The 14251-nt window shown below is 40.3% G+C and overlaps 1 protein-coding gene across 1 annotated transcript; it reads right to left on the reverse strand.

Annotated features, from left to right (window-relative positions):
- Positions 1-2297: 2297 nt before the first annotated feature.
- gh1 (growth hormone 1) lies at positions 2298-4180 on the reverse strand. Its single transcript, XM_028985943.1, is given in 5 exon segments — positions 2298-2785; positions 3104-3235; positions 3588-3704; positions 3916-4088; positions 4171-4180. Coding segments are annotated over 5 exon segments (636 nt in total). The 3' UTR covers positions 2298-2581.
- Between the last annotated feature and the right edge of the window lie 10071 nt (positions 4181-14251).

Below are 14251 nucleotides of genomic sequence, written 5' to 3' on the forward strand. Positions count from 1 at the left end.
AAATGTTTAGATTTGAGCATTCTTTGGCTGGGAGAGCCCATGCGTGTCTTTTGTTGAGGTTCCCAGAATACATTATTTATTTCAACATTGTGCAACAGGACACGCTCATTCTGTCATTTGAGAGCAGAGGTTTCAAGGCATTTAGCAGATGTTGTAGCTGCACTCATGCAGTTTTCTCAACAAGAATTTCTTTTCTTTTAACATGCAAAGCAACTTTGCACAACTTAATCGTTGAGTTGGCCCGCAATTTCACGTTCCTTGTTTTCATTTTTTAATCGATTGTACACATCGATCCCACTCATTTCCCTTCCTTAGTCTCAGACCACAGCTTGCAGGCTTCATCCCAAGGTATGGACTCCAGCTGGATCTGGGAGCTTGTCCAGGGAGCTTGTCAGTGCTCCCCATGGCTGCTGTTTCACACAGCAGAACCTCTGTTATACTCCCACTGGCTGCGGAACTGCGTAGAACCCCAAAGAGAATACAGTAGGTTTAAATCCAGAGGTTCCAGATGCTTGTTGGAATGTTATGGCTCTCATGGGCAATAGGAAATGTATGCATACTGGTATATACTCAAAGAGAGAGCGTGAAAAAGGTGATGGGAAACTAAGAGAAAATTGTTACAAAAGAGATTAGCATGATGTGAACATGCGGTCCAGATGATGAAATGAATATGCGGCCCAGATTTATTTTGTTTCATTTGTCCCTTCCTCCATGAATGTAATAATAATTTAATTGTTAAGGACCTAGCATACAATATTTGCAACCAAAATTATTACACCAAAAAAAAAAAAAAAAAAACATAATTCAAACTACATTAATGCACTGCTAATGCACTGTTGATGAACAAATAAGCCTATTTACTGAAACATGACTGCTTGAACTTGAACAATTCTGTTGCAATTGTTCAGTTGTAAATGGATATATTCGGACCTGTATAAATTATGTTAATGCAAAATAATAATGCACACATTATACATACATACTAAAATTTTCTTTTCATTTACTTTTTTCATTTACCAGTCTTTTTTTTCAAGGTTTTAAGAAGCCGTCAGCTCAGAAAATGAAACAATATCACATTTACACATATTTAATAGATAGAATAGTGCTAAAAGTGTGGTAGTTAGAATAGTGCTTAATTTTTAGATGTATTTAGATGTAAATATGCATTTAGTAACTGACACCAAATTACTTTCACAAATATATACCTGGTCTTAATTTTCACTGATCACTTCTTTTATCAGTTTTTAGGTCTTGGTCGACTGTGACTTTTTATGGTAGTTTATGGTAAATAAAGGGAATGAAAATTATTGAAACAAACTGATTAAAAACCCTCGAGACCTAGGTCAAATAGACTGAGATTTCATGAGCTCTACCCCAGCGGTCCAGTGTTCTTATGCCCTCTACTGGTCTCTTTTATACTTGCGGCAAGTTTATTTCCATATTTCTTCTTGACAATGACAGTGCTAACCAACCAGCTTGAAGAAGTCTCAGGCAATATTGGCAAGTAAAGAAAATTACCTTTCTTCCTCTAACCCACAATGTTGTCAAATCATCAGTAGCGGGCAATGCCTATAACAGTTATTAAAATGAAGTGGTCTTTGACAGTTCTAGGAGACAGGTCTGGAGGTGAAAGCCATCATGTTCATCACCCTCCCCTGGATTCAGTGCCTGGATCCACTAACAGTCCAAGAGCGGGAGGACAAGAGAGCAGATGAAACAGATTGAACATTTTGTGAGCCAGGCAGAATATTTTTTTTTTGTGTGATTTGTTGCCTGCCATGGCTTAGACATTCTAGGAAATTCTAGGTGTCATCATCTCTTTTTTTATTTTTATTGTTTTTTTTATTGTAGCTAATAGTTTAACTTGTAAGTAGACGTGGACCAAACATGGGTCTTTGATGGATTCTTGTGTTTTACTCAGTTACTATTTCAACATAATTTACATACAACAAGGTCCATTAAATTTTGCACAACGTCTAGTGTTCTAGTTTAAAAGAAGCTTAATTTATATTTTCCGGACAATGATAGAGTTCATGTCCTTCCTTTCCTTCTCTACCATCTAGCTTTTTCATCTAAACCTGCGTGGGACAGGAAAGGCTTGTTAGATATTAATTTATCTGAATTTGCAAATGAAAGTAGATTCTAAAAATCATGTGATGTTTTAAATGCTAAGCTTTATTGAAAATGATGTCTTTAAGTACACCAGAATACCAGAAATAAATACAAGAAAATATGAAAACTGTTGGGAGCACCATCGTGATTCTCAAATTGCAAGAAAAGTTGTTGAAAAAGGTCAGTATTGTCAATATTTCTACAAACAAATCCTGTCATCTGTTATCATTCACATGGTAATGAGATGCAAGAAAAAAAACATTTGCATAGCACCATTGCAAATTATGCATATCAGTTAAATTAATTAGTGATTCATTAAATGAAGTATTTGAAGATCCAATCAATTTATAGTAACTCATGACTATACTTTTTATACAAGAAGATGAGCGCTCCCATAGTGACAGTATTAATATTAAATTGGCAGAGTTGAAAGGACAGTGTGCCAGCGGCTATTGCTTTGCTTTGGCATCTAAAGGGTACAGTTGGCCTCCGGTGACCTCCGGCAGTTTGCCATCCTCAGGAAGGTCTCCACCCGGTGCATGTCCTTCCTGAAACAGGCCAGCAGGCGGTAACTTTTGCTCAAGTTCCCGTCATCCAGAGACAAGTAGAAGTCCTCGAAAGGCAGTGGCAGGGAGTCGTTGTCGTCCATGCTTGGCTGGCCGTCCAGGTATCCCTTGGGAAGAATGAAGGATTGAAGTAGAGATTCTAATTACCCTTTTGCTGATGTGTTATTATTTCAGAACATGCTCCTAAATCTCAAAAATGAGAGGATCCATTCTACTCCTCATTCTGGATGATTTAAACCTGAGCCTGTCAATGCATCACATTTGCAAACATCATTGAAAAATGTCTTTCTTTACTGTTTTATGTAAATATTGAGCTTCGACACTACTGATCATGATGAGAACCCTGTATTGCTGCTGCAATATACCATGTCAATATTAACAAGTATTAGAGGATGTGGTTTCAAAATTTTTACTTATCAGCTTACCCTGATTAGCACGTTGACACCAACTTTCAGGTCTGTCAGCTTCTCTGTTATGGTGTATACGGTACTGAAGGTTTGGCTGGGGTACTCCCATGACTCAATCAGTCGAGAGGAGGTGCGCAGCAGCCTCAGAACCTGCCAAGAAGTGCGTATCACCATTGTATTACCGAATGTCCCCAGACTACTCATGTAAAGGGGCAGTCCTAGCGGTTAAGGAAGCGGCCCCGTAATCAGAAGGTTGCGGGTTGGAATCCCGAGCCGCCAAGGTGCCACTGAGGTGCCACTGAGCAAAGTACCGTCCCCACACGCTGCTCCCCGGGCGCCTGTCATGGCTGCCCACTGCTAACCAAGGCTGATGGGTTAAAAGCATAGGACACATTTCATTGTGTCCCCGTGTGCTGTGCTGCACTGTTTCACAATGACAATCACTTCACTTTCACGTAAACTGTTTTGCGTAAATCAAAGGCAAACAAGGTGAAACACTCACAGAGCTCTTCTGTGTTTCGTCCTTGCCGGTCGGGGCTTCGATGGAGTCAGAGATGCAGTGAGAGAGGGGGAAAATCTTGCTTAGTGCTCTGCGATCATCAGGGTACAGGCTTTCCTCCTGTGGGGTCACGCTGAGAGTTTAGTTGGAAACACTAACCAAGATATATTAGATCAAGTATAAATCCCCTTTTCAAGGTGTTTCTATTAATAATTGCAAGTGATTAGTAACTTCCATGCCAAATAAGCACAGTATTATCCACTACCTGTTGATGAAATTATACATTTGCTTCAACACAGGAAGGATGTACAGTCCAAAGATGTGGTCTTACAAAATCAGTGATCATTTTCGCTGCCAGTTGGTGCAGGACCTGCACACGGATAACAGCATTGTTGAAGAGGCGCTGATTCTCAAATGCATCCGCCTTATTCACAATAAAGCTGACGGCCAAAATCGGCAGGAGCAGGAACCCTTAGAGAAGGCAAGAGAGGAAATAATCAAAACCTCAGAATAATATACACATAGAACAAGTAATGAAGCGTTACCCTGTATCATATTTTGTAAAACTACAATAAAAAAGCTTCACCTTTAGTCATGTTTTCTCCTAGATGCAGATAGATCTTCTCCTGGTCTAAATCTTGGCTAGTGTTGGTAGTAATCTCTTTGTTGTATGTCTTATATACCGCCTCTGGCCATGCATAAATGAACATATGGACAGGACACAGGACACTTGTTGACACATTTACTAGTTATACTTCATGTACATAATGGTACAACTTATAGGATCACATTTGTGCATATCATTGGAAACAATGATGTTTGAAACAGTTTTTTTCCATAAACAAACAGTTGAAATTCATATTACAGAGTACGTGGTAGAACATTCATCAGAAAGCCATGCAATGGAGACCCATCTTCAATATGCAAAGAATGGAAGGTGAGCAAAATGTCAGTAAGGGATCGGGTACGCCTTCCGGGAGCAACAGAATCTGATATAATGTTTTGCAGCCCAATTTAGAAATGTGACATAAACAGCACAAAGTTGATGTCATTTTTTTTTTCTTAATAGTATTTCACTTTCTTGCAATGATTAACTGTACACTTTATTCAATAAAACTATGGACTTTGCTAAAGGTTTTCCCAGCAGTTGTCCCAAATTTGTGCCATAGCTGATGTTGTCACAGTAAGCAAATCTATCACAATGAAAGTAATAGGTTCAGTATGAGAAATAAAAAAAGGTTTTCAGTCAATAGAAAAGGTTTGTGGTAACTTATATTGACAGCGAGGGGTTGAAAATATGCAGGTTACCTGCAGGTTTGAACTTGCTCTGTTCCAGCATTTGATAAAACCACTGTTCTTGTTGCTAATGGTCTTATAAAAATAACTGTGATCATAACACTTTAACCTAACAATTTCAAAGACTACATAACAGTTACAGCATTTTAAACATTTATTTTAGGTATATGTTGCCTAGGCTATGTTCATGATTGTCAACGTGCGAGTTTGGGGACGCATTTGCAGACATGCTTGGAGCGAGGGGACAAGTCGTCGTACGGGGAGAAGACACTGGACGAGCTGGGGAGAAGGACCGGTGGCGCTTTGCTGGTGAGAGGGAGGTAGGAGGTGAGTGGGAGCAGGAGTGGAGTCGTGGACGCACCGCAGCACGACGGGGAGGGAGCTCTGGCTCCGTGGGGGGTAGCAGGGAAGGAGGGGAGGGAATGAGGCTGGACGGGAGGACGTCTGGGGTGGCAGACATGGAATATCACCTTAGCAAAAGGGGCAGGCAAACTCAAGGTCAAGGACAGGCGAAGGTCATGGTCACAAGGCAGAATCAGCACAAGAACAAAGAATCACAATCAGAATCAGACATGATGCCCCAACCACCATGCCTGACAGTCAGTACAGGGTTCTTGGGTTTGAAAGTCTCCTAACATTCCTACTGTTACTGTGGTCAAACCACTCAATCTTTGTCTCATCTGACAACAAACCTGTCTTGGCTATTGACAGAGATGCTGGTCTTCCAGAAGAAGACCCCTGGGATGTTCCTGAACATACTCACCAATTTTCTCTCAGATGAGTCTTTTTCCATACTACGGTGACATGGAAACAACCTCCGATACCTTGTACCTTGACCACATGGTGGCATGGAAGTTAGCAATGTGGCCTCCTACCTCCAACTACAGGACCTTGAATCCCTGCTCGTTAAGACTAAGCAGTTATGGACTGTGAGTGAATGAACTGATCAGTCCAATGAATGCTGCCAAATGAACTAATTTGCTAATATTGCAACTTGCTGTAGTGAATCATGATCGACATTACAGAGATAAATTCACACTTCTTCAACAATTAGTTTTTTAATCCTTATGCTGTGAAATCATTTCACCCCAGAAAAGGAACAGTTCAAAGGAATCACTCAAAGTCCAAAATTGCAATGACATTCACAGTGAGTAAACTTCTTACCACCACCATGTATCCAGAGCAAAACAAAATGGCAAAGAACGTTCAAAAGAACACAGTTTTTTAGACATTCAAACAGTAAAACTATTTAGAAATATTTGAAAAATGTGCAAAATTTTGGCCATAGAGTTGCTCCCAGAGCATTAAATAAGCATTGAAGTAGCATTGTGGTCAGCCTGAGAAGAGAATGTTTCAACCACAGTTTTCTTGTCTTGTGTTAAGGAAGGCATTCCTTTGTTATAACCCTGCAGTGTGCCATCAGTGGTGGGCAGTAGTGGTTAAGGAAGCGACCCCGTAATCAGAAGGTTGCCAGTTTGAATCCCGATCCGCCAAGGTGTCACTGAGGTGCCACTGAGCAAAGCACCGTCCCAACACACTGCTCCCCGGGCGCCTGTCATGGCTGCCCACTGCTCACTCAGGGTGATGGGTTAAATGCAGAGGACAAATTTCACTGTGTGCACCGTGTGCTGTGCTGCTGTGTATCACATGGGACAATCATTTCACTTTTTTTTTTTATCCTCAGGAATGTCTCAGGTTGTAGATCTTTTTCAGGTTCCAATCACCCATAGCCAGGAAGCGGTCATCCATGGGCAGAAGTTGGAGTTCAAAGTCTGGCCATCCAGGTATTCCTGTGAATAAACTGAAAAATTTAATAACAACAAACTGTATATTTATTTAAGCATACTGCATTATTTTCTGGCTAATGCCATAGTTTCATGACAAAATAAACCAACTTAAATGAGTAAATTTATTACCCTGACCACACTGATCCACAGTTTAAGGCCATTCAATGTCATGCCACAGGGTGTGAAAGGAGAGGTGCAAACATTTGAAAAGAAGCAGATTTTAATAAAGGAAAACAAAGGCCTCAAACAGAAAAGCAGCATAACATCCACCTAAACCGAACAATGCAGGAGAAGGAAGCGAGGGAGAAAACCATCATATAAAGGGTTCTAATCACCCATGCCAAACAACCAATGGCTGGGGGTGATTAGAACCTGTGGGTGCATGTGACCTGGCTAACTCAGCACTGCATTGGCATCACATTCAGCTTCTCTGTTATGGTGCTGGATGTTGGTGACGGTGTCGTTGAAGGTCTGGCTGGGCAAGTCCCAAGAGCTGATCAGATGGAAGGAGGTGCGGAGACACTTCAGCAGCTGTTAAAATAACAGGCTGGGCTTTATTTATAACCTTTCAACTTTTATTCAACTGCTTTTAAGCAAAAACAGGAAATTATACAACTCACAGGGGTCTTCTGGGTCTCATCTCTGTTGTAGGGGGGGTTTGATGTAGTCAGAGAAGCAGCTGATGACCTGGTTGCTCAGTGTAGGGGACTGGAATGGGTGGTGTTGGTATGGGTGTGTGCATTGGGTAATTTAATGTATAGCATCACCTGTTGGTACCAGAAATGATGAGTGAGTGATGGCAAAGCTCTTGGAGATATGCTTTTGTAATGTTTGGGATACTCTTTACTTCAAAAAATAAAGAACAAAGAAATATAAACTGACAATATAAATGGACCATTGTTTCAAGAACAAGATTATGATATTTTTTAAAAAGTCTTCGACATAAACAATGAACATTCATTTAAATTTCATTAACCAACTAAAACCTCAGGGATCAACATCACTGTATTGATATAGTCAATACAAAGACTTAGATTACAAGAGTTGCGGGTTCAGACCAAAGTGATTCACGTCTCAGTCTGTCCTCGAAACAAGTGATCTGTTCCTGATACTAGAATATTTCTAGAATATTATGTAATACACACACACACACACACACACACACACACACACACACACACACACACACACACACATATATATATATGTGTGTGTGTGTGTGTGTGTGTGTGTGTGTGTGTGTGTGTGTGTGTGTGGTGTGTGTGTGTGTGTGTGTGTGTATATATATATATATATATATATATATATATATATATATATATATATATATATATATATATATATATATATATATATATACATACACACACCGATATGAGGGACGAGGGGCTTGATGACTGTTTAAGCTGATCAAAACCCTGGATAGTTCTAAAAACCCAGTTGGACACAATTTCCAGGTTTTTGAGTCAAGGTGTCTGGTTACCCTGGTTGATTTGCCCTTCAAAACCAATCACCCTTTTGTGGGCATAATGCACAGGGCAATTGACCTGGGAGGTGAAGTGTTTGGGGAACTGTGCCGCGACATGATGGCTTGGGTGATGCTGGGTCACTTCAGAAACAGCGTTGCTAGATTTAACAAGCAGAAATCACCACATAATCAGAGAAAGTAGCAAACAAGGGTAGAAATGTGCAGTTAATGCTAGCTAACCACTAACTTGCCGCTAACATTAGCATCAAACCTTTGTAGAAGAGGTTTAAAGCCAAAAAGGTACAGTTAAAGATAAGTAGGAAGGAGAATACCACGGCTAATGTGAAAACGCTAACGCTAACATAAGCTAACACAATACGACCACTTACAATACTTTTACCCAACGAAAATATTAACTATGCACCAAAAATCTATATAGAAAGGACATACAGTGTGTCTTTTTCCTTTGTGCGAAGAGATCATTGTGTCCTTTAAATAATGTTATGTTTGTGACGATGGCTGTAATACGATCATGAGCCAACACATGGATGTGAGGCCGGTGAGGAGACTTGGTGTGATACTAATCCTTACTTAATATTGATGAGACAAAGGTGAGTAAAATGTCACAAAGGGATCGGGCAGCCTAATCCCTACTGACAACAACATCACCCGATATGTCAGTGTGATCTGGAAAGGGGGGTGAGGTCTGTTTGCAAAACCTTGCGGCGAACGCAGCGCGTGCCTCGTTCGGTCTGAAAGCATCTTTATTTCGAACTAAAACCCTAATCAGGATTAAACAAAAAGGGTTGCTGTTGATTAAGGGACAAGGAGCAGAGACTGTGCTCCTTAATGTATGAAAAGTCTAATTACATACATATAAATTGAACACAGTCTCAGTGACACAAATTAAAAGAGCAAAAGAGTTCTTTTTTTCTGGACAAGAATTTGTAGGGGTTTTGATCAAGTGTCAATTATTAACTTTTAGAATTTCATTCATGTGCGATATTTGCAACCATTTGAGCTAGTTGAAGCTTCAGTGTCCTCGCCTGCCCTGAATAAAAGAGAACATCAGGTAACCTGCTGGGAGACCTAAATGTGAAAAAACTACCCCAACTGTGCCTGCTAAACACACACACACACACACACACCAACACTGCCCTCTACTGAACGACTGAATGTAGTTTTACTTTCAGATGCGAGCAAGGAGCCTATTTTAAACTGCTGTCATTTAAACCACCATTAACATCTGAGAATGCCGCTTCCGCTGCTGCCGGTGGTAAAATTAGGTAGAAAGATCACCTGCTTCGGGTGATCTTGGTGAAGTTTGATGGTGCCAGTGAAGGTGTTTGCATATGTGGACATGTAAAATTCACTTAAAAGCAGGAGTAAGGATTCTGTTCCACAGCTAGTTTGCTACTGAAATTGAAAACAGAAGAAAAACATGATGCAAATAATTTTTGGACTTTAAGATTTTATATAAACTTATTTATGTACATAAAAACACCCTAAATAGTTTTTAATAAGAAAATATGCAACTGTGGAGACAACCAGAGACATTACCACGGCCGAACGAGGCCTTAACTCTTGTATTTGACATCATGTGAAGTAATGTAGAATAATTTCAGAGATGCATTGATAATTGAGGCGCTGGTAATCGAATCGAATCGTGAGACCAGTAAAGGTTCACACCTCTATTGTGTCATTCATTAGGTATCCACTGATTTGCAATTTATTTAAGGTCTCCAAAAGCATGCGTGCAGTTCTAAAAACTGCATTTATTAGGTGTGTTATTTCAAAAAACCCTTATCAGGATTGAACAAAAAGGATTGACAAAGTCAAGTGACAAATCAAGATCTCTTTAATTAAATTTTAATTACATGCACATAAATTTAACACTGTTTTAGTTACAAAAATGAAACTAGCAAAAAAATGTTCCTGGACAAGAATTTGTAGGAGTTTTGATCAAGTGTATTATCTTTTAAAATTAAATTCATGTGCGAATCCATTGGTGCTTCAGTGTCCTCTTCTGCCCCGAACATGAGAGAACATCAAGTAACTTGCTGAACTGTGCCTGCTAAACACACACACACACACACACACACACACACCTACACTGCCCTCTACTGAATGACTGAATGTAGTTTTACTTTTAGATTGTGAGCATGGTGCCTATTTTTAACTGTTGTCATTTAAACCACTATTAACATCTGAGAGTGCTGCTTCCGCTGCTGCCGGTGGTAAAAAAGAAGGAGTGGGTGATCTTGGGGAAGTTTGATTGTGGCTGTGGAGGTGTTTGCATATGCAGACAAAAGTAAAATTAAATTAAATTGTAAGGAGTAAGGATTTTATTCACCAGCTAGTCTGCTACTGAACTTATCCATGTACATAACAACAGGCCCAAAATACATTTTAATAAGAAGACATGCAACTATGGAGACAACCAGAAGCATGACCATGGGGCTGGGGTTGGCACTGACCCCCATGGACAAGCTGTGCCCACCCTGAAAAATGCTCGGCCTGTCCAAAGAAATAATACATGAAAATTGCTTTCCAATTAGCCCGTTTGAATTGGGGGCATTTCGGAAGCCCAGGCTGGGAGCTCCAAACCTTCAACACAATATACAGTTAAGATACATGTTAAGATTTCTGCCACAATTGTCACTTTTATATGTTATATAAAACTAAGTTGTTATGTTTTATTATTATTAAATAACAATAACCCCCCCACACACACTTCTCTGGAGACAGCTCCAGAGTATTGAACAGAGAAGATAGGTGGTTTGAGAGAGGAGTGAGGGAAGCTTTGCATGTGCAAATCAACAAACCCTCACTCAGCAGAGTTGGAGGCCCAATTCAGGCCCAGTTCACACATCCACACGACCCGATTAATGGGGGCAGGGGGAGCTGCCACCCCTCCCCCAGCCTTTGTTTCACTTAAAGAGTCGATCCAAGTCAGGAGAGAGGTGAAACCAACCTGGAGAATACATTTTTGGGCACAAGCCAACCTCCCTCAGATTGACAAAGTTCTGTGGATGCAGAATGAAACGTCTCTACCTTAAAGAAAGAAAGTCCGGTTGCCATGACTCAACTTTCAGACAAATTCCCCTGGATGACTGAGAATCTTCACAGACATACTCTGGAGACAACACAAGATCCTTCATTATCATTGATAAGCCCCTGCCTTCCTCAATGCCACTGTTATAGGTCCTGGCTTTCAACCTGCCACATACATCAGAATGTTGCTCTTCTGAAGTTATGATATGGGAGATCAGGATGTTGACATCTTCCAGGACTGGTAACCTGCTTTTTAGTTTTACCAGTGATTATGTATGGGTTAATCAGGGTTTACAAACTTTGCAAACCCAAAAGCACACAGTGGTATCTTGGAAATGTGTGGAATCTTGTTTCAAATATGCTCATCTCAGACATCTGACCTACGTCTCATATGGTCACAGAGTGCAAACGGACCTAGTGACACCTCCACTTCCTTACTCATCACCAACTCTAACTTCAAAAGGAGACAGGGGTTCCCATTACATAGTGAAACAGCTTGACCCTCAACCCCAAAACATTCTGACTGAAAGGCTTGAGGAATAGTCACGGATAGGCATAGGTCAGTGTCCGGAAATCAATCATGCTCTCTCATTTCTCAGTCCAACCAAACAGTATTGCTCTGAGGGCACTGAGTTGATCTTTCCATAAATCATTTTTTTATTCAGATACAATTTGTAGTAAAAATTGTCTGAAGGATCAAATGCAATTAGAAATTGCATACATGTCCATGAAAAAAAAGAAATGAACTTGAATAGAAATAAGAAAAGTACCAGTACTAAGATGATTTCAAAATAATTTTCTAAGAATCAGTTAACCCTTTAAAGTGAAACCCCTTGTGTTAGAATATTCCTTTCATGAACTTTCCACAACCACATCCCGCTACCAAATTCACATGCTACCATATAAATTGGGTGCTATTTCAATGGACAAAAATAACAGTTATTTTTTGTTGAAACAAAGACACAAGGACATAATCTCATCAAGAAAAACTGCTTGGGAGGAAACCAGTGGTCCAAAACAGAAAAAAAAACAACCTCAGATGCACAGAACCCAATAATTTATTTATTAACCCAATGTTCTCAAGAACATGATATCAAGGCCCTCAGTCAAAAAAGGCAACAAATGTGATGGATGGAATGAAACTACTAAATTTGAAGAAATTTTGTCATGGTGCTTTTCAGATGTTACGTTATTGCGGCATAGTTGATGTTAGAGTGACCTTGATCTTTGATTGCTTTTTAACAAAATTTGAAACACTTTATTGAAACATAATGTTCACAAGAAAGGGATGTATGGACAAAATGATGGATGACCACCTAACATGACTGTTGCTAGTGGGATGGCATATTTAAATCTCGTTTGTCCTTTTCATCAGCTTCATTATATCAACTATATCAAGTGTCAATAATGAGACCAAGGTAAAATCAGTCATATAAGATAATGTGCATGCTTTTGGACAATTAGAGGTAAATTATGCAAATCCACACAAGCAGGACACATGTTCTGCATTATTACATAAGCTCAAACAGGCAGGTTAGCAGTGCTGCAAAGCAGCTGCTCTCAACACTATGTGACCATGGTGCCTTCATTGAAAATCCACCTACACCCTGAGCACCTTTGACACCAATGGAATGTTGTCTCTGGCCTTCTCACCTTTGTCCTGCAGTGAATCAGACTGAGCACCAGATGCTTACAGGGGATCAGTCTTGCCGGAGATTCCTCTACCTCTTCATCTCCACCTCGCCTTCTCTTCTCATCACATCATCAACTTCTCTTTCAAAGGAAGCTGGCTCACCCGTCCCACCCTGCACCCTTACAGCGTCCACCCGCTTCCCCCTTCCTCTGTCACGACACTTGTGTCCTCTCATGTTGCGACTCCGGTGGCAGCTGCTGGGATTTGGCTGTGCAGATTCCATGTGTTGACAGGACGAGCCCTTCCTGAGCTTCTTTCATTTACACACACAGGGCTGAATCTGGCGCTCTGCAAATCAGCCACCCTCCATATACACACACTTGCACCCACAAAGCCCTAAAGACATTTCATACCATGCTCTGAAGTCCAGCGAAGCTTTTTCATAGGTCATAGGTTCTAGTAAACAGGAAGGAAAGGGATTAGTATGAGAGTGAGAGTATGTGAGTGTGTGCTTGCACTCATTTTATACTTATGCTTATCATTCTTTCACATTTTCATGTGTAAGAGTCCTCTAGAGCGGCGACATTCCGGACCAGCATGCTAATCAAGATGTGTCAGACACACAGCAGTGGGTGTCTTATGGTTGTTATGCACAACTGACCCCTGACTCAAGTTTTATGTGTGGAACTCAAGAACAGCCCTGCAGACACCTGCCCCTCCAGCCGAAAGCTTGTTCTTCTCTCCTCACAGGTTTTTTTTTTCATTCCTTATCACCCCCTTCGTTGATAATCGGGATAATTTGGATTGGCTTCATACCTTTGTTTATTGAGGGACTTTACCATTGCGACGTGATAGTAATAGTCAAGCCTTCTGGCAACATGCCACATAGTTCTGGTCTCTTCCTCAAGTAGAGTATATTTAGTCCGCCCTTATATTAACATTGGAGCTGAATATTAAGTGGTATACTGTTACTTTCCTTAAGGCTTTGGGGGAATATTGTCATTACTTCAGGATTGTCATTACTTGACATGGTTTTTGGCATTATGACATGAGCAATTTTATTGCTTAGAGTAGCTATATGGCAGTCTGAAGACAATGAATTAGAAGATCATGCTCATGGAATAGTACAACAAAAGAATAAATATCCATTGTAAGAATATCATGATTAAAAGGGGACATTTTAATTAAGGCCTTCAGAGGTAATCAGGATTATTATTGTGAAAATGAATATGGGGGGTAGGATGATAGGATCTTTCTTTAGCTATGTTACTCATGATCTGTTGTGCAATCAAGATGCTGCTGAAGATGTGGAAATTTTGAATTACAATGTTGAGTCCATGCTTCAATGGAATCAGGAAGAGCTGCACTTGTTATTGTAGTTTCATACATGTTATACTGTAGCATAAGGAAATAAGCAGCCTTCCCCAAC

The sequence above is a fragment of the Denticeps clupeoides genome, chromosome 7 (assembly GCF_900700375.1).
Source record: "Denticeps clupeoides chromosome 7, fDenClu1.1, whole genome shotgun sequence".
Taxonomy (NCBI): domain Eukaryota; kingdom Metazoa; phylum Chordata; class Actinopteri; order Clupeiformes; family Denticipitidae; genus Denticeps; species Denticeps clupeoides.